The 21,479-nt window shown below is 33.8% G+C and overlaps 1 protein-coding gene across 1 annotated transcript; it reads left to right on the forward strand.

The window, feature by feature from the left end:
* The first annotated feature begins 53 nt into the window (after positions 1-53).
* On the forward strand, positions 54-7,463 carry LOC126743317 (DNA mismatch repair protein Mlh1). The gene is made up of 12 exons (XM_050450347.1): positions 54-311; positions 372-571; positions 628-818; positions 989-1,091; positions 1,146-1,279; positions 1,330-1,556; positions 1,607-1,696; positions 1,815-2,040; positions 6,233-6,428; positions 6,482-6,712; positions 6,764-6,969; positions 7,023-7,463. Exons 1-12 carry the CDS (start codon positions 138-140, stop codon positions 7,319-7,321), a joined length of 2,277 nt encoding a protein of 758 aa, XP_050306304.1. The 5' UTR covers positions 54-137; the 3' UTR covers positions 7,322-7,463.
* Positions 7,464-21,479: the final 14,016 nt, after the last annotated feature.

A 21,479-nucleotide genomic window follows, 5' to 3' on the forward strand; every position in this document is an offset into this window, starting at 1 on the left:
AAGATTTAAAAATCGCCGTCAATGCCAAACAACAAATTGTCAAAATATGTTGTTTGAGGTTATGTTGGTCAAATTTAAAAAAAGACATTCCAAACATTATCGCCGAAGGCCCTTTTCTTATTTGACATACCATTATAATGGAGCCAAAACCTATACAAAAGCTCGAACAAGAAGTAATAAATAGAATTGCGGCTGGTGAAGTAATACAGAGGCCTGCAAACGCTTTGAAAGAATTAATTGAAAACAGTCTGGATGCAAAAGCCACTAACATACAAATTACTGTAAAGAATGGGGGGTTAAAGCTACTACAGGTAGGTCCAAATAATCCAAAAAAGAAATTTTTTTATCAACATATACCTTTGACTATACAGATTCAGGATAATGGAACTGGAATTCGGAAAGAAGACTTTGAAATTGTTTGTGAAAGATTCACAACTTCAAAACTATCAGCATTTGAAGACCTTCAGAAAATATCTACTTATGGTTTCAGAGGAGAAGCTTTAGCTAGCATTTCACATGTAGCTCATCTTATAATTACCTCAAAAACCAGAAAAGATGTTTGTGCTTACAGGCAAGTTTCAATTAAATAACACATTTATTTATAATTTATGTTATTTGAAATTTTAGGGCTGAATATTGTGATAGCAAGTTGAAGGCACCTCCAAAGCCCTTAGCAGGCAACCAAGGGACAATAATAACAGTGGAGGATTTATTTTACAATATGAATGTAAGACGAAATGCTTTAAGATCACCTGCTGAAGAATATCAAAAGATATCTGATGTTGTTAGCAAGTATGCAATTCATAATGCAGGTGTTGGTAAGGAATACTAAAATACATAAAATACTATTAAAAGATAATGTTATTAAAATGTAATAATTAAAAGATGTTTTTTTTACAGCATACATTATTTTCAGCTTCAAGCTTAGCTTATATGATTATATTATGTTACCTATTTACGTAGACCATATAATTAAAACATGTTTTAGGATTTGCATTGAAAAAACATGGAGGTAATAATGATATTAGAACACCTGCTAAATCTAATCATGTGGATAACATTAAACTCATTTATGGTAGCTCAATAGGAAGGTAATATAATACTAATTACTTAAAAACATATTTCTAAACATTTTTTTCTATTAGGGAATTAATTCAATTTAGCCTTGAAAATTCAGATCTCCAGCTTAAATGTCAGGGGTATATAACCAATGTTAACTATAGTAACAAAAGATTTCAATTTTTGCTATTTATCAATCACAGGCTAGTGGATAATCAAAGTAAGTGTGAAAGAGGCAAAAAAAATGTTTTAATAGTTATTTTTTCCAAGGTTTAAAAAAATGTATAGACACAGTTTACCAAACATATTTGCCAAAAAACAGCCACCCCTTTGTTTACTTAAGCTTAGAACTGAATCCAAATACTATAGATGTAAATGTCCATCCCACAAAACATGAAGTACATTTTTTAAATGAAAGTCAGATCATTGAAATCATTACTAATAATTTGGAACAGAAACTATTAGGTTCTAATACTTCCAGGGTTTTTTATACTCAAGTAAGTACTTTAGAGGAAGTTATTTTTCACTGTTAATAATTTTTTTCCAGTCAAAATTACCAAACATACAATTTGATACCAAAGAGACCCTCAGAGATAACATATCTTATAAAAAAACTGTAGAGGACCCTAAGTATGTGGTAAGTTTTTTATTTCCCATTTTCAGATGCATTAATTAATTAGTAAGTGCCTACATTACTTTATTATTTATTATGAAATATCTGAATAAAAATTAGCTTAAAATACTATCAATTCTAGGTAAGAACAGACTCAAATATTCAAAAGCTGGATAAATTTTTTGATGTGTCTAGCAAAAAAACTGAACTAGACTCTATTGAACCTGTCAACAAGGGCAAACAGGCATTGAATTTTTCTCTTACAGAGGAAGAATACCAAGAACATCATCAGCAGTTTCTTCAAAAGCAAGATGATTTTGAGAATATTTGTTTGGAAAAACATAGTGACAAGAATGATGAAAAAAAAGGTTAATACCTAATGTTTGTGACTTATGGATTGAAATATTTTTAATTGTTTAACTCTGATAATCTGAAAAATAACTTTAATAAATTGAAAATCTTTACCAAGGCTTTCTTATGAATAAAATTCCCATTCATAGGCCTTTGGAAAATAAATTTTATTTAAATTACATCTTATTTTCAAGTAAGAGTAAAACTGTCTTCTTAGGAATATAAAAGGATTGTGTGTCTTTTTGTGATTTTTACAAAATGTTATTTCATTTTAAGATAAATCTTACATATGCAGATTTTTACTGTGAATTTAGTTCTGTTCTGAATCTTTAGAAAATTGTTAATCTTCCTAGGGAGTTTTAATAAATTAAAATTTTTAAATAAGCTATAAAGTTAGTAAGTGAGTAATCATAAATTTTTTGGTATTTATAGTTGAATTTAAAAAAAAACAGAAAAATTCAGTATTAAAAATAAAAACCTCAAGAAGTGGGGCTGCTCAAAACGTGCCAAAGGTAAAATTAGTCTCTGATGTCAATACATTCATTCATTCAATTCATTCATTCATTCTGTATAATATTGAAGATATTTCATTTAACCTAATTTGTTATTTTCAGTTTGTATGTCCTGGTTGGTACTTTATGTGTACCTTTATAATAATAAATTAATAATTCTTAAGACTTCCAACTCAGGATATTACAACTACTTTCTGCTGCTCCCTTCTCCTGTTTCTATGGGAGTCAGTGAGGCAACTTTTTTGGTAAGGTTACTTGGCTAGGCAATTGACCTCTTATTTCTGTACTTCTTCTTCTCTAGCCTGTATCTATCCACTCCTGAATGTAGGTCTCTTCCTGTGCTTTCGATGTTTGTCTATCTAGGGCAGTTTGGAGCCAGTTTGTCCCTGCTATTCGTTGGATGGCGTCCCGCCACCGCGTTGGTGGTCTTTCACCAACGTGGCATTTCTTTTTGTGGCTCTTGGGCGCCATTGCATGATTTTGTTAATCCATCTAGATGGGTCTTGCCTTGCAACGTGACCTGCCCATCTCCATTTTAGTTCGGCTACTCTTCTCATAACATCCGTTACCTTTGTCCTTCTTCGAATCTCATCGTTTCTAATGTGGTCTCTTAAGCTAGTTCCCAGCATGGCGCGCTCCATGGCTCTCTGGGTTGTTCTGAGTCTTTCTGCGCTCCTCTTTGTCAGTGTCATCGTCTCGAGTCCATACGTTGTAACGGGTAATATGCAAGCCTCTAGACTTTCCGCTTAAGATTAATTGGGATGCTTTGGGATTTTAAAATGTATCCTAGTCTTCCGAATGCTGCCCAGCTAAGTCTTATTCTCCGGGATATTTCGGCTGTTTGGTTTTGTTTTCCCAGTCTGACAGCGTGGCCCAGGTATATGTATTCCTCGACGTTTTCGAGAGCGTGGCCTTCTATAGTTATTACTGTTTGTTTGTTGGTCATTATTTTGGTTTTGTTTAGATTCATCTTGAGTCCGATTTGTGTTGATGTTTCTTGCAGTTCTTCCAACATATCTTTTAGCTCGTTGATGTCATCACTAATGACAACAATATCATCAGCAAATCGAAGGTGACTTAGTCGAGCTCCATCTACGTTGATACCTTTATTTCCCCATGGCAGCTTTTTAAACGAGCTTTCCAGTGCCGTCGTGAAGAGCTTAGGGGATATGGTATTTCCTTGGCGGACCCCCTTTTCTATCTTGATCTTATTTGTTGATGCTTCTTCGTTGATGGTCACTTGTAGTGTTGCATTGTCGTAGATGTGTTTTTTAAGTTTGGAGTATCTTGTGTCAATTCTTGCCTCGTCCATTGCTTTCAGGACAGCTCAGGTCTCGACAGAATCGAACGCCTTCTCGTAATCAACAAACGCCATGTGCAGAGTTATGTTATACGCGGAACAATTCTCTATTAGAGTACGGACGGTTTGTAGATGGTCATTTGTACTAAATTCCTTCCTGAATCCTGCTTGCTCGACTGGTTGATAGAAGTCAAGTTTATTTGTCAGCCAGTTGGTCAAAACTTTTGTGAGAAGCTTGTACAAGTGTGAAAGAAGACGATCGTCGATAGTTTGCAATATTGGTATTGTTGTCCCCTTTTTCGAAGATTAAAACAACCTCGGTATTTTGCCAAGATTCCGGTATTTTCTCTTCGGTAATACATTTGTTTAAAAGGAGACAAAGGGCATGCTCAAGCGCTGCTCCTCCCATTTTTAGCATCTCGGCGGTAACGCGGTCTTCTCCAGGTGCTTTCCTATTTTTCATTTGTTTCGGGGCCTGTCTTAGTTCGCTTCTGTTTACTTCTGGTATATCTTCGGATCCAACTTAATGATCGCCACTTCACCAATATGTGAGTTTGTGTCAGCGTTCTTCTGATATAATAGGTGTCCAGACGTAAGGGTGGTCACACTCTCTCCTTGACGTCTAGTTTCACTTCTAGTTTCACAGGCCAATTATATCCCATTTGATATGGTCTAGTTCGTTTTCCAGGATCTCAAGGTGTTCCTTTGATCTTATAGTGCGGGTGTTATACGTAGCATTTTTTTTTTTTGATTTCGATCTTTAAAGCGGGGTTGATGTTTGGGTTTATTGAGTTTTTGCCTTCCCCAGAATCCATGAGGCGACTTATCAGTGCGAGATTCTGAGTTTTTCACTCTACTCGCTTGGGGTATATCTGAACTCAACATTGGAAGGGTTTTGGCATTAAAAGGCCACGCTTGCCTACCGGGTTGGCCAGTTTTGGTTTCAGCCGCCCATTTTGGGCCAGACGCCGTTTTGGGTCGCTCTTCTGGAGTCAGATACCCACACCTGTTTGGTCCGCGGGAGGTATTTGATTTCCCTCCTACCACCCATACCTGGAAGGCATTCCCCTATCCGCCACCTGGGGACGCGCCCTCTAGGGGTTACAGGTTCCCCCAGGGGGGATATACTATCTACATACCCCTCTTATACTATCTACACCCAGAAGGCGAGATGTCGCCTATTTGGGTACAAGATTCCTTTGAGATTATTAATAAAAAATATCGATAAAGAGAGGAAAAAACACAACTTCAGAATAGAAACATCCTTAAAGTCAAAGATGCAATCTACATGCTCCTAGAAAATCAGATATAAGTTCACATAGAAACCCAAGTAAATGTGGGTTGAAAATAAGGTTAAAGATATGAGGAAAATTTAGAAGCAGATTTTTTTCTAATGCCGATTTTAATCTTTTCTGTATAGTGGTTAAGATTATATTGGAGTACTTGGATTTTATTTTATTGTGTGACGTTGCAATCTTGTTTTGTTTGCAATTGTATCTGCTTATATAATTAAGTATGGTTTGGGATCCATGCTAATCTAATTTGAGAGTTTCTGAGGAGATAGTACCTGACCCTAATCACCTTTTTAGTTATTTTTTGGAGGGCACTCCTAGAGTCAGAAAATATTAATGCTAGGCATGCATTTGAGTCTCTATAGAGTTCTCATACATATACATACGTAATCTCCTGTCAGAAGTTTCTATTGTCTTATTATTGATGGCTCAGAAAACTCCACACCTTTTGTAAAAAACTAAGGCAAAGAAGAACTAAATTTTTGTAAATTTTTGGTTATTAGAATTTTTATTGAGGTTCATTATGGTAAATGGCATGTCCTTTGTCTGTGTTGGTGGGTCAAACCGAAAAAAACACCTGGTAAGGTCTGTAATTTGTATATCCTAGAGAAGAACTCTGATAAGAGGGACAATTTTTCAGAAATTGCAGTTTTCCTTTAATGCCTTAATTTTTTTGACTTTATACAGGAGCTATAAGAACCCAGTGGGTGCATCATTGGTTGGTATACAGCAATACTCGACGCAAGTTCGAATAGTTAGTTAACTTCAGAGAAGAAACAGACAGAAGAAAATTCTCAAAGTTTCAAAAGAAAAATTGCTGCTCCCATGCTGGCAAGACTGCTAAGTCATAACTGCTTAAGAGCCCTACAACAAATATTAATATAGATATAGAAATTTAACTTGTTATCAATCATAAAATCCAAGTGCTTCACATAAGATGATATAATTAAAATTAAGAGTTTAAAAAGCAATATGACATTTGAGATACCCCAGAAGAAATATTGTTATTTTTAATTCCAAGCAGTTCTTTATTTTAATGTCACTGTTTAAAAACGCTGAAGATTTTTATACAATATAAGTTTATTGAATCCGATTATCTTTTTAGAAACTGAAGACTCTGCACTAAAATCAACAAAAACTCTTATATGCAGTAACAATAAGAATGAATCGGAAATAGTTGTCAATACAAACAAAGAAATGTCAAATTCTATTATGACTTCGAAAGATACATCTTCCAATAATAAAGAAGAAAAAAAAACCGAAGAACCTCTAAACAAGCATCTTATTAAAAAAATTACTAAGTAACTCTACAGCTCTACGCTTCCCATTTTTGCAGCTAAAGGTAAATTTTTAGGGTAGAAACAAAACTAACAAGTGTCTTGCAACTCAGAAAGGCTGTGGAAGAAAATTGCCATAAAGCATTAAGAGAAACGTTTGCTCAACACGTTTTTGTTGGCTCTATAAATCCCAAACAGGCTCTTATCCAGTATAACACTCAGTTACTATTATGCAATACTAAAGCGATTTTAGAAGAGCTCTTTTATCAGTTTGTTCTTTATAACTTTCAAAATTTTGACTGTTATACGTAAGTCTCTATAGAATCAGTAAGATGCCAGCTATTTCTTTTATTTTTTAGTTTCCAGGATGGTATGTCTATTAAAGAGTTAGCTCTTCTTGGTTTGGATTTGCCAGAAACTGGATGGACAGAAGAAGATGGACCAAAAGAGGAGTTGGCTAATAGAATTAACGAAATCTTAATAGAGAAAAGCCCTATGTTAAATGAATATTTTTCTCTTAATATTGACAGTAGCGGCATGCTCAAAAGTTTACCTATACTGCTAGGTAAGGTTTTCTCTAGTAATTTATAATTTTTTTGCAGACAATTTGATTTTAAGATAAATATATACCGGATCCTGTAAGTCTTCCGATGTATATAATTCGATTAGCAACAGAAGTTAATTGGGAAGTAGAAAAAAAATGTTTTGACACGTTCGCAAGAGAAACTGCCATGTTTTACTCAAACGTCTCAGAACATGAAGACGAAAATGGAAAAACGTGGGAATGGATTACTGAATATGTACTTTATCCGGCGATTAAAAATTATTTTATACCTCCGAGAAGTTTTACGGAAAACGCTGCTATTTTAGAGATTGCTAGTTTACCGAAATTGTACAAAGTTTTTGAGAGGTGTTAGAACTTTCATCTAAGAACATTATTTTTAGATAAGTATTTAAATCATTTTTATTTATGTATGTCTTTATAGAACATTTAGGTTGAACTTTTGTTTGTAAATTTTTATGCATTAATTGATGTTAATATTCATTTTTTCGATATAATCAATTTTTTACGTAAAAGCTATCTTTATTACTCTTAAGAATAGAGTCAAACTTCGATATTTTTCATATTTCATATTTAATTTGCTGGCAATAGAATCAAGAATCAAAATTATGTGTATTTTTTACCTAATAACTCGAACTCAAAATTGATTCACAAATACAGGGTGTTACACCCGCCAGGTGGGACATAGAAAATGTAATTTTTTAATTGGGTCAAATTTTGGCTCCCCTAATTATTTTAGAGAAAAAATGTATGAGAATAATTGAAAGAGCACCAAAATCTGCAACCAACAAAACAACTTAAATTATTTTTGGTTGGTCCGTTTAGGAGTAATAGCCAAAAATCTTGATTGTCTCGTATTCACAGGTATGCCAGCCAAAATTTATTATCTTGACTGGTGATGAACCTCAAATAATGGGTCTTAATAAGTCCACTGCATTAAAATTCTACGTTAAAATACTCGGCTATGAGTTTTTTGCACACTACTGAAGAAAAAGTACTAATGGTTAAATGGTTTTACCGAGGCAATAGTGACCGAGAAATTTGGGACTTGTTTGCAGCTTTTTTTCGAATAGGCCGATTCCAGAAAAATCAGCAGCTAATAGAACTGAAAATTTGAGTAAAAGGGCTCTGTAGTAAATAATTGCAAATGTGAGGCGAACAATGAACGAAACAATAATCAAAGGCAACAAAAAGATAAGACTTGCAGGATTTACAAGAATCTTGGAGAGATCATGGTCATTGATCATACAACTGCGTGTCGGGCTTTAAGAAAAAACAGAAATATTTCTCGTACAAATATGGAAAGCATCAGGAGCTTAAGAGATGGGGATGAATTACGGCGGCAGAAGTTCTGTTTGGATATCATGGAAAGGGCAAACATGGATAGGGATTTTATAAAAAATATTTGCTTAACACATGAAGGCACTTTTACTTTAAACAATGAACCTAACATTCAAAATTATCGATATTGGGATAAATAAAATCAGCATAGATATGTAACAACACGAACTCGGTATCCACAGAAAGTTAATGTTTGGGCGGGGATTCTCGGACGCGGCATTTTAGGGCCATTCTTTTTCAAATTTAAGTCAAAATTATTATTTAGAACTACTTGAGGAACAAATTTTGCAGGGTTTAAATGATCTTGCCGAAGAAAATCAAGTTTGGTGTATAACATGGATGGTTGCCCGGCGCACACTACGCTTACTATTCGGGAATGTTACTGGCTTGTAATAATGTTATTATTACTTGAAAGTTTACCCTTACCTATCTTTCTCACCTTAAGCGATACACAGAAAGAACACTCTTAATATATTAAATAATAAGGCTTTGATTGTGTGCTTTTTTCATTTATCCAATAAAAATTAAAGTTTATTTAATTAAATATGTTTGAGACAATTAAGGAGAAATAATTGATGCTTTACAGGTATTATATTCGGACCATATCAAAATAGAATTAAATGGAAATATCTTACTATGTAAATGATTCTATATATTTAAAACTAAGGGAAATCTGTACTTTTTTGTAATTATGTAATCAAGGAAAAATTTGCGATTTTTATTGCAATTACAGCTTAAGTTAGGTTAAGTTAAAAGTGTCTTTTGGTGAATATTAATGTTCTCTTTGCTTTAAACATTACTGTGGTTAACGCACTATCGTTACCATAATTTCAATGCACCTTATATTCAATTGAACGATAGCTAAAATTAAAAACAATCAAAAGATAATCCACAATATTATTCATGGTTAAATAATGGGATTGCTTGTGTAGGTCGTGATTATTCTGTCTTAAGTAAGTATCCGTATAAATAATGAACAACTTGCTGCTTTCCTGGGGGTTGAACTCCTGAATACAAGTTTTTGCAGGTAAGTTAATTTATACAATATTTTCCCTATGTTTTGTTGTATAAAATAATGAAAATTTATCATGACGCCATGGTGGCAGTTTGGATATCTAAACGATTTCCTATTGATATATGCATTTTTATGTAAATTTTCAGAAATAAGTATTTTCTACTTTTACTTTTAAAAAGTCTATTTTAATGGTACAATGCCGGAAGTGACTAAGAAATTGGGTTAAGGTACCATCTTTTACTAAGTTTTTTTTAGAAATCAATAATAAAAAAGTTTCCCATGTGGTGCAAGTATTTTTTAATGTAATTATTCTATTTTTAGATAAAAATTAATTTGTTTTAATACTATAACTAAAATTAGTTATGGAAATAACATTGCTGTGAAATTGACAATAACATAACTAAGTTAATAGGTATTTCGAATTCGTATATATGTACCTACTTACTCTTATTTTTTGTTCCTTTTACATGCAGAAAAAATTATTTTGTGATGTTTTTGATAGTTTTACTGGGTTATTATGTATTTTATTATATGACCCACCTACAGAAATATTTTCTTAATATTTATTTATGTTTAAAACCTATAATAAATAAGATAACCCAATATATTTTTGTTTTATTTATAAAAAAAATCCTGTCCTTCACCTCTGGCTGGCATTTTCGACTCCTTTCAATTTTCAAAGTCAAAGTCGCACAAAATGTATCCATCCGTACTTCAGAAAGTAAATATCTGGATCGCAAATTTTTATGGGATTTTTGATTTGGTTTCCATATGACTATATTTGAATTAATTCGAAAGCCCAAATACCATTCAAATAGACTTCAATATAATATTTAGTAAATAAAACAATTGTATTTAAACAATTATAATACTTTATGACAATGAATACTACATCAAGTTAAATCAAATGTGGGTTAAGGTTGTTTAAATAATATTCTAATTCTACTTTAAGGTTGTCCAAATAAGTAGAAATTATTTTTATGTTTAAAATTCGGCCATTAGGGGACGTAATTAAAAAGTCAATAATTCAATCCGAATTTCTCCGGAAATTTCATTCGGAAATTTCATTGCATTTAACTAGCATAGCCAGTAATTAAAAACCAATGATATTCAATCATTTCATATGTTAGTTTAATTACATTCTGATAATGTTTAAATAAGATCACAATTTACATCAATGATTCTTATATTTTAATTACTTTTAACAAATTTTTCACTAAGATTTTCGCCAATAACTTCTAAGCAAGCAAACCTACAAAATTAAAAGTTATCTTGGTTGCAGATTTTAGTGCTCTTTAAATTACTTTAATACATTTTTTCTCTAAAATTATTAGGAGCGCCAATATTAGACCCTATAAAAATTACATGGATTTCCTGTCCCGCCTGGCGGCAACACCTTATAGTATACAACAGTTATAGTATATAGAAGCCTATAAGTAGGTTAAGTAAAGTTTGAATTATCTAGTTTTTCATAAGATTCGTTTAACATATAAAAAATAGATTTTTACAATACGAGACAATATTTTTTTGCCTCAAACGAAAAAATTAAATTAAAGAAGATTATAAAATAAAGTATTTAAAAAAATTGCATTTTAAACAAAACACTAGATTGTGTAATTTACTAATATCCTCTGATATAAAAATATTTAAGCCGTCTTACTAAATTTGATTCCAACTGAAAACAGATATACCTATAAAACTTTTTTGTTTGTTAGAATTTTGGGTGGTTTTAGTATTAATGATAAATCTATTGTAGGTACTCAAAGAAGATCCCAAGTTTTGTAAGTTTTAAGATAAGAAATTTTCTGTACGTTCCTTTAAGCTCTAAGTTGAAAAGCAATACAAATTATCAATATGTTGGTTTTAAAATCCTTTTATTATGATTTTAATTTGAGACCTAAAATTGAAACAAAAATATAGATTGAAGAACTTTTATTTTCAATACAAAACTTATAAGTATTTATCCTATCATCTGTTCATGTAGATTCGATTATTTTCTCTATATAACGAATTTTAAATGGCTTTTATAATCTTTTTCTTGCAGTGTTTTAATTTCTATTCTTCTCAAATTCAATTATAAATCGATATATTCAGAATATCTGAATACTGTTCGTTACAGTTACCTTCCCTCTTAACCTCATGTTTTCTTTTCTTTTTTAATGAAAAATACCTAATAGAAGTAGTAAATTAGTCAGACAGAAAAAGATAAAGTAAGAAAGAAAATTTCAAAAATTACGTTTATTCCTCGCAAAAATATAAGTCATTTTCAGGATTCCTCTGATCGTAAAATTAATATTTTTATTATTGCTTTCAAAGATTTCTCGATCGAAGCAATATCTATCGGTTAACCTATTTTTTACCAATGATGCGAAAACGCAACAGTCATATTAATTTTTTTTTATAATATAAACAAAATAAAAAATGAAATATCTAACGTTACTATAGTATTTACTAAGGTTGAATTAAAAAGATTTTTAAAACACTCAATAAATAAACCAGTGTTTTGATTTTTAAATTTTTATTCCAATTCAAGCAATTTTTAATGTCTAAACATACTTTCGAATATTATTGTTTGATATTGGTAAGCATAATACAGGCGAGATTTGTTTAGCTGAATCGTATTGCTAACACATGTGTGTATTTACCTTTTTTACTGACAACAAAAAAATGTTACAAATTCCAAAATACTCCAAATTGTAAATGTTGCGAAAACGCATCACTGGGAAAATACGTTATCTGTATTTTGGTCGAAATAGCGCTTGAGTTGCCAACGGTATCAGCTATAGATATTGCGGTTTAGGCTTGTTTATGTGTAAGAAAGTTTTTAGTAATATTAAATTTTAATCGGTGCTAAGTGTATGTGTATTTTTGAAAAACATGCCTAAATTTCTTACGCAAAAAGAGCTGGAGAGTGCTTTATATGAAGTAGTAGATGAATTGGAAGCAGAACGTTCCGGAGATGTTGGTAAGATCTACTAAGTATTTTTGTTAGGCCTGTTATGTAAACGGAAATTATTTTAGTTGAAATTGATGTTTATATTCCTCCAGAACCAAATAGCTTGACTCACGAAGAAAATATAGATGACGATGTAATTGCTGTAAACGAAAAAAACAGCCAAAATGATGTGGACATAGCGGGCACATTTGAATTACAGATAAGACAGGACAATGAATTTGACTGGGATTCGTCTGATGATGAGAGTTTGGCAGAAAAGAAACGGAAAATCGAAAGGTCTAACACCAGCCAATATCAAAGTAGGGAACCAAAATGGAAAAAGTGTTCAATTCCTATGATGTCCCAGCTTATTTCGAATGAAGGCCCTGCGTTTGAGAAATTGGTAGATTTACTCCACGGAAAGTCACCTTTAGACATTTTCTTTTTGTTCTTTGATGACCAAGTATTAAATCTTATTGTAACATTTTCGGAAAAATATGCAAAAGACAATAATCGACATGATTTTGAGTTGGATAAACATGAATTAGTAAAGTTTATAAGACTGCTAATATTTACAGGTTATCATAAACTACCACAAACACAACTATATTGGTCAACTGATGAAGACAAGGGGATAGACATTATGAAAAAATGTATGAGTCGAAATAAATTTTACAATATAAAAAAAAACCTCCATTTGTCAGATAACGCACAATTAGATAAAAATGACAAGTTTTGTAACCTTAGGCCATTTTTTGATCTCATAAATCAGAAAATGTTGCAGTTTGGTATATTTTCACACTGTCTGTCCATTGACGAACAAATGGTTCCTTACTTTAGCAGGCACTCCTGCAAAATGTTTATTAGGGGTAAACCCGTTAGATTTGGTTTTAAATTATGGTGTATTTGTTCGTCAGACGGTTATTTATATCAGTTTATTCAATACGCAGGAGCAAATCCAAATAAACAAAAATAATACAGATTTTATGTATGGGTATGGGTGGGCAAGTCGTTGTTGATTTATTGTCTATAGTGAATGACCCAATGAAGCATCAGGTATTTTTTGATAATTATTTTTCTTCGTTTCAATTATTTTCATATCTTACCGATAAAGGTTATTTTGCGAGCGGAACTATAAGGGAAAACAGAACCCTCCGCTGTCCTTTAGAAGGGACCAAAAGTGTTTCTAAACAAAAACGCGGCTACTACATTTCGGCACATGACACTGTCAGTGGGGTCTCATTAGTTAGATGGAACGATAATTCAGTGGTCACAGTAATAAGTAACCATTACAATGACGAACCATTATACAGAGCTAAAAGGTATGACCGTAAAGCAAAAAAAGGCAATCCTATTCAGCAACCTAATGTTATCAAGATGTACCACAAATTCATGGGGGGAGTAGATCTCCACCATAACGGGATAGCCAATTATAGAATAAGGGATATCTGGAAAAAAGTGGTGGTGGCCTTTGTTCGTTAACACTATAGATAGCACTTTAGTCAATTGTTGGAAGGTTTATAACATTGTCAGTGACAAAAATATTAGTCAACTAGACTTTAAATCGTACATTGCTCTTCGCCTGATAAAAACTGAATCTTCCATTCGTACATCTATTACTACCCCTAGGGCAGTTCTTGAGTAAAGATATGATATGATAATATCGGTCATATTATCACTAAATCGCTCCACTCCAGACGTAGATGCAAAATATGTAGTAGTCGAACGGTATTTTTATGTAAAAAATGCAACGTGCCCCTCTGTTAAGAAAATTTGCTACTTTAAATAATATTTAAGTTTAATACATTTTTGACCGTACGAAAACTCCTTCTTCTTGCGAAAAGAGCCAGACGGTTTTCCGAGTATCTTCTTCCCGGCTTGAAAAATAATATTTGTACGTATTTGGTAGTTTAGTTAAGTTTTGGTTGTCGATTAGTATTCGTTGCGATGACATAAGTTTAAGTCCGTGGCCGTCGTGGATTGTAATGATATTTTATATCAGCAGAATTTACCATTTTATGTGTTTTAATACCGTGATAAATGTTAATTGAACCAGTGATGTACAGTCTGTGTTTTTAACGAAATAAAAATCCGATTAAGATAAATTTGAGTCGCTTTTATTTCAAACATTTTTGGTCTTCGAGCTCGGATTTTTGGTTTTTGGGTCCTTCCATGTGAACTTTTAGTGTTTTCGTGCATGGTGTTGCACGATTGGTTCTTGGATAAAACGGTATAAATTGGTAAACACAATTTGGGGATTGGAAAGTGAATTTGATGTGTGAATTCCAGTGTGGACTTTCCAATCGTAAATAGTCAGGCCCGGACTTGGAATTTGTTTAATTTGGGAATTTGTCTATTGTGAGAGGCAAGTTACAAATAGCTGGCTTATTAAGCGTTTTGCTGTGGATACTAAACGCGCTGTGAAGAGCTGTACGCTATTTGAAGGGTTTATTTGTGGGAACCCAGGAGGTGTTGGTAGCTGGTGGCCTTATTCCTTATTGTGTGGGCTCTTAAGCGCCAAGTGGCTTAAAAAAGTGGACTTTTTTGGACATTGCTTCGTAGTGTGGAGTGTGTCGAGTAAGATTTGGTGAAAAATAGTAAAGAACAGGTAACATAGGTTAAGAATTTTGTGGCCTCTATATTACTATAAATTTTGTTGCATATTTGTGTTTGCGTTACGTATTAGGATACAGGGCTTTTATATAGAATTGTACAATGGAGGAAGATCTTAAATTGTTAATTAAAAAGCGAGGGGCTGTGAAGGGGCGAATCACTCTTTTCAGAAAATATTTGGCAGAAATTGAGGATAAAGTTTCTAATTTGGGGGAAAATGAGCTTTTAGATGAAACCCTTCTTATAGAGTTAGAAACTAGATGTAACAAAATTGAGGAAATCTTTGGGGAGTTTGAGGGTTATCAAACTGAGATAGAATTAAATTCTAATGAAGAAGATTTTGAATTGAGGCTTAGTGAGAGGGATGCTTTTGAAAATGATTATTTTAAAGCGGTGAGTAGGGCAAAAAAGATATTAAAATCTCGTAAGGACGGGGATAATAAAAGCGATATTTCAAGTGTATATGAGGCACCCTCAAACATGAATTCTGGGGCAAGTTTAAATGTGAACAACGCGGTTCGCAATGTGGTTACGGAAAATCTTTCAAATAGTGTTAAATTACCGTTAATTAATATTCCAACTTTTGATGGGTCTTATAATAAATGGCTGGAATTTAAAGACACATTTGAGAGTTTAATCCATAAAAATCAGGGTATAAGTGAAGTACAGAAGTTTCATTATTTGAGAGCGCAGTTATTGGGGTCTGCTAAGCAAGTAATCGAATCTATTGAGTTTAGCGCCGTAAATTACAACATAGCGTGGGAGTCATTATGTAAAAGATTTAATAATAAAAGAATACTTATCCAAAACCACATTTCGGGAATTTTTGAGGTTTCTCCTTTGCGACATGAGTCTTCTGAGGGCTTGAGAAACTTGTGTGATACGGTGTCGAAACATTTGCGGGCATTAGAAAATTTGGGTAGACCGGTGCAATCTTGGGATGATTTAATAATTCATCATTTAGCCTCTAAGTTAGATCGTATTAGTTTAAAAGAGTGGGAGAGCCTTAAGGTTAAAAATGAAACTCCTTTGTTGTCAGATTTTAAAGAGTTTATTAAAGGTAGGGCTGATCTGTTGGAAACTCTAGAACATTCTAGGAGTCCCAAGGTAGAGAAAGATCACATTTCAGGTAACTGGCGTAAACCCAAGGAACAAAAGGCATTTTTAAGCGTTGGTAAGAAGTGTCCAGTGTGTAAAGACCTTCACGAACTGGTAAATTGCAAAAGGTTTTTGAATTTCCCTGTTCCAATTCGAGTTAGTATTGTAAAAAGAAATAGGCTTTGTATGTGCTGCTTTTCCTCTAATCATTTTAGTATGAAGTGTACTGCACCTAAGTGTGCAAAATGTAGTATGGATCATCATACATTATTACACTACTCTAGGGCCTCCTTAGAGGGGAGTAGTGCTCAGGTAAATAAGGGCCAGGAAGTTGTTGTTAGTACTACGAGTGGAGGTACAGAGCAGACCACTATCACTATGTCTACGAGTAGCGGTAAAAATTGTGGGTATCGCGGCCAACAGGTTTTGCTCTCAACAGCGGTGGTCAAGGTTAAGGATGTCTATGGTGAACTACATGAATGCAGGGCTTTATTGGATTCGGGTTCGATGAGCAACTTTCTGACGGAAAAGATGTATAACAGGTTAGGGTTGCAGGGTAAACCAGTCGACGTTTCTGTGGTAGGGATTAGTCAAAGCGCATGCAATGTAAAAAAAAGGTGTGAGGTTGAATTTTTGTCTAGTTTGGGTAACTTTAAGGCTTCAATCTCATGTTTAATAATTCCGAGCATAAGTGAGGAACTTCCACTTTATGAGGTCAATTTGAAGGCACTGAATATCCCTGGAAATATTCAGCTGGCAAATCCAGGCTTCCATATCCCAGAAGAGGTTGACATGCTGATTGGGGCTGGATTTTTTTGGAAACTCGTGCGAGATGGGCAAATATCGTTGGGCAATGGTATGCCATGCCTCCAAAAGACATGTTTGGGTTGGATTATTTCTGGAGAGTTCCAAAATAATATATCTGGTGGGAAAAATTCTAAAACTATTTGTAATTTTGCAATGGATTTGGATGAGCAAAATCAGTTGCAAAAGTTTTGGCAATGGGAGGAACCAGGATTGACAAAAAATGAGAATTTGTCTTCTGAGGAGGTAATGTGTGAAAATTTGTTTGTTTCTACAACTTCTCGTGGTGAGGATGGTCGATTTGTGGTGACTATTCCTTTGAAAGATTCTGTAGATAAACTTGGAGATTCAAAACAAATGGCTTTGCAAAGATTATTTTCCTTGGAAAGAAGGTTTCAAAAAAGTGAGTCGTTGCGTAAGCAATATGGCGAATATATGGCCGAATATGAAAGAGTGGGCCACATGACTAAGACTAGTGATTTTCAGGAGGATGAGGTGTCTTTCTTTCTTCCACATCATGGAGTGATTAAAGAGGACAGCTCTACAACAAAATTAAGAGTTGTGTATGATGGGTCGGCACAGTCAAGCAGTGGCGTCTCCATTAATGACTTACAATATGTTGGACCTAAAATACAGGATAATTTGTTGTCGATTCTGTTACGATTTAGGCAAAACAAGGTGGCATTTTGCGCAGATATTGCGAAAATGTACAGGCAGATTTGGTTGAGGGATGATCAGAGGTCATTACAAAGGGTCTTGTGGCGAAATGATCCATCTGAAGAGGTTGAGATCTATGATTTAAACACGGTGGTTTTTGGTTTAACATCTAGCCCCTTTTTAGCCGTCAGGTGTCTAAAGCAGCTTGCGTTGGACTACCAGGCGAGTCATCCGAATGCTTCTAGAATGATAAATGCTGATTTTTACGTGGATGATCTCATTTCCGGTTCGTCATCTCTAGAAGAGGCAATAGAGGTGTGTAAAGAGACTTCTAGTATTTTAATATCAGCAGGTTTCGAGTTAAGAAAGTTTTGCTCCAATAACAAGGTTTTTTTGAGTCAGATGGGTCCAGATAATCCAGATATAGAAGGGCATAATGTTGTGTTGGATCTAGGTGAAGGTGAAAAAACCAAAACATTAGGACTATTTTGGAACTGTTCTTTGGACGTGTTTACGTATAAAATTGGATCTTCGTTGAATAATGATGTGATAAGTAAAAGAAAAATACTCTCTGACATCGCTCAGATATTTGACCCGTTGGGTTTGCTAAGTGCCAGTATCATAATTCCTAAAATCATCTTACAGAAACTGTGGTTGCTTAAATTGTCGTGGGATGATGAAATTCCAATAGAGTTAAGGAATGAGTGGTTAAGGTTTAAAAGTGAAATGTTGGAATTTAATAGTCTTTTAATTCCCAGATTTATGTCATGTGAAAATCCAAAAAGGATGGAATTGCATGGGTTTTCTGATGCAAGTCAAAATGCATTTGGGGCTTGCGTCTATATCAGAACCGTTGACAGTTTAGGTTGTTTGCAGGTTAAATTACTATGTGCTAAAAGTAGAGTGGCACCAATAAAAGCTTTAACTATACCAAAATTGGAACTGTCAGCTGCATTATTACTCTCAAAACTGGTTCAGGAGGTTTTAGAATTAAAGGTGCTACATTTTGATGAAATGATTTTATGGTGTGATTCAACTGTAGTGTTAAGTTGGATTAGGTCGCCGGCAAATCAGTTTAATCAGTTCGTATCAAATCGAGTGGCTCAGATACAAACTTTGGTAGATTGTGACAAATGGCGATATGTAAAATCTGAAGATAACCCCGCTGATCTGGTGTCTAGGGGTGTCTTTCCATCTAAGTTAAAAAACAACAAGATGTGGTTTAATGGTCCTGATTGGTTGGGACAGTTGGAATATTTTGTTAAAGATGTAGGAATTGTGAGTTTGGATAAACTTCCAGAAACCAGAAAAAAGATCAAGGCTCATGTTTGTGTTGAGAATATTCCCTTTGAGCTACTTAATAAGGTTTCAGATTTTGATAAATTAAAGAGGATTTTTGCTTGGTGTAAAAGATTTGTGGATAACTGTAGGAGCAATAAACTTGGGAAATTGCGTCGTTTTGGAGAGTTATCTGTGGACGAATTAAGAAATTCTGAGAGGGAATTAGTGAAAATTGCTCAAAGTGAAAGTTTTTCTAAGGAGTTGGCTGTTCTAAAGAAAGGTCAATTCATAAAAAAAGGTAAATTGTCAGGGTTAAATGCTTTTCTTGACAAAGATGGTATTTTGAGAGTCGGTGGTAGGTTGATGTTGTCAGGTTTTGAGTATGACAAGAAGTTTCCTGCCCTATTAAGTAGTAAACATATTTTATCCAGGCTAATTGTGAGGCACGAACATAAAATATTGCTACATGCTGGTCCTCAGACGGTATTGAGCTCCATAAGAGAAAGGTATTGGCCTATTGGGGGGAGAAATTTAGTAAAGAAAATAATTTACGAATGTGTGGTATGTGCGCGAGTTAAGCCGTTATTTCTTGGGATTCAAATGGGAAATCTTCCAAAATCACGTTTAACGATTCAGCCTCCTTTTAATATTACAGGGGTGGACTTTGCGGGGCCGTTTAATCTAAAGATTGCACAAGGTCGCGGTAATAGATTATATAAGGGTTATATATGTTTATTTGTGTGTTTCACGACACGTGCCATACACTTAGAAGTTGTCACAAGTTTGTCAACAGAGGCTTTTATAGCCACACTTAGAAGGTTTGTCTCGCGTAGGGAAAAACCAAGTGAAATTCACTCTGACAATGGTAAAAACTTTTTGGGAGCCTCTTCAAAATTAAAAGAATTTGGTCATTTTTTAGAGGATAATCAATCCAAATTGGAAGGGTTGGTCAAAGATGAGGGTATAGAATGGCATTTCATTCCTGCCTACTCGCCTCATTTTGGAGGCCTTTGGGAGGCAGGCGTCAAAACTGTCAAATATCATTTAAAAAGGGTGGTTGGCAATCATAATTTAAGTTATGAAGACTTTACAACGATTTTGTGTCAAATAGAGGCCATTGTCAATTCACGTCCTTTAACTCCGATGTCATCCGATCCTCGCGATCTGGATGTAATTACCCCTGCACATTTTTTAATAGGTAGGCGGCTTACCTCGGTACCTGATAAGAACTTACTTAGTGTTAGTGAAAACAGGTTAGCGCGTTTTGAAAAGCTGCAACAAATGCAGCAGAGCTTTTGGTCTAGGTGGTGTAAGGAATATGTGGCTGAACTTCAAAATCGTGTCAAGTGGAAGCACAGTAAGGACAAGTTAAAGGAGGGTGACTTGGTTTTGATCAAGGAGGACAATATTCCACCTTTGGATTGGCGAATGGGACGAGTATTACGGCTTTATCCAGGTGTCGATGGAACCAGTCGTGTTGCAACTCTTAAAACTTTACGTGGTGAAGTTACTCGTTCTTTTTCTAAGTTGTGTCCGCTTCCAATCGAAGCAGATATAAAATAACGGGTGCGTGTTGTTTGTGTAATGTGTTAATTTTAATTTAATTACGTTTAGTTAGGTTTACAGTTGTTTTGAGACTATGTTAGTATATGTCAACATAGTCATGTTTGTAACTGTTTTATGTAAGAAGAAAGTAAGATATGTTAGGTGTTAGGGTTTATTATCTTACAAGTATTTTGTGGTTTGTTGAAAGTCTGGATTCTTTCAAGGCGGGGGGGATGTTAAGAAAATTTGCTACTTTAAATAATATTTAAGTTTAATACATTTTTGACCGTACGAAAACTCCTTCTTCTTGCGAAAAGAGCCAGACGGTTTTCCGAGTATCTTCTTCCCGGCTTGAAAAATAATATTTGTACGTATTTGGTAGTTTAGTTAAGTTTTGGTTGTCGATTAGTATTCGTTGCGATGACATAAGTTTAAGTCCGTGGCCGTCGTGGATTGTAATGATATTTTATATCAGCAGAATTTACCATTTTATGTGTTTTAATACCGTGATAAATGTTAATTGAACCAGTGATGTACAGTCTGTGTTTTTAACGAAATAAAAATCCGATTAAGATAAATTTGAGTCGCTTTTATTTCAAACACCCTCCATACCGATTGTTTTGAGCGTTACCATAAATAGTAAAATTACGTTTTTTTTTGTTCATATATTTAGCCAATCATGCGAAAACGCAACATGCCCTTTTTTGAATGTAACTTTTTTTTTGTGTCATAATCTTCCTTTCTAACCTATTTTAATACATAATAAATATTGCTATTCGAAAAATTGTTGTTTTTTCATGCCCTGGTAAAATATGGGTTTTAAGGATAAAAATAAGAGGCTTAAGAAAATTCGCACTTTTTTTGTAAAATATATATTAGTATTTAAATTTATATAACTTCTTTTTTTATTCTAAAAATTGTTTAATTATTTAGGCTTTACAATTAATTATCGATATTTTTTTTTTAGTACTGATGATGCATTTCATTAATCGCAAATCGTTGACTGGATAAGTATATAAAAAAATACATGGTGGTCCAACCAGACTGTAGTTAAATATTTTAAGTTATTGAATTTGTGCCCTTAAAAAACAACAAAACATATTTAACCATAAATTACTGACAGATGGGAAAAAACATGGGCGTAAATGCTTTGCGTCACGGGTATATATGGATATATGGTCAGTAGGCACTGAACATAACGGTACATAAACTTCATTTTCAAGA

Source organism: Anthonomus grandis, chromosome 12, assembly GCF_022605725.1.
Source record: "Anthonomus grandis grandis chromosome 12, icAntGran1.3, whole genome shotgun sequence".
Lineage (NCBI taxonomy): Eukaryota > Metazoa > Arthropoda > Insecta > Coleoptera > Curculionidae > Anthonomus > Anthonomus grandis.

Excerpts from the sequence above, each read along its gene's own strand:
- LOC126743317 (XM_050450347.1), top strand. The coding sequence starts at position 138 with ATGGAGCCAAAACCTATACAAAAGCTCGAACAAGAAGTAATAAATAGA. Across the intron at positions 6,429-6,481 it reads CTTATTAAAAAAATTACTAA|GGTAGAAACAAAACTAACAA; the intron begins GTAACTCTACAG and ends GTAAATTTTTAG. Across the intron at positions 6,970-7,022 it reads AAGTTTACCTATACTGCTAG|ATAAATATATACCGGATCCT; the intron begins GTAAGGTTTTCT and ends TTTGATTTTAAG.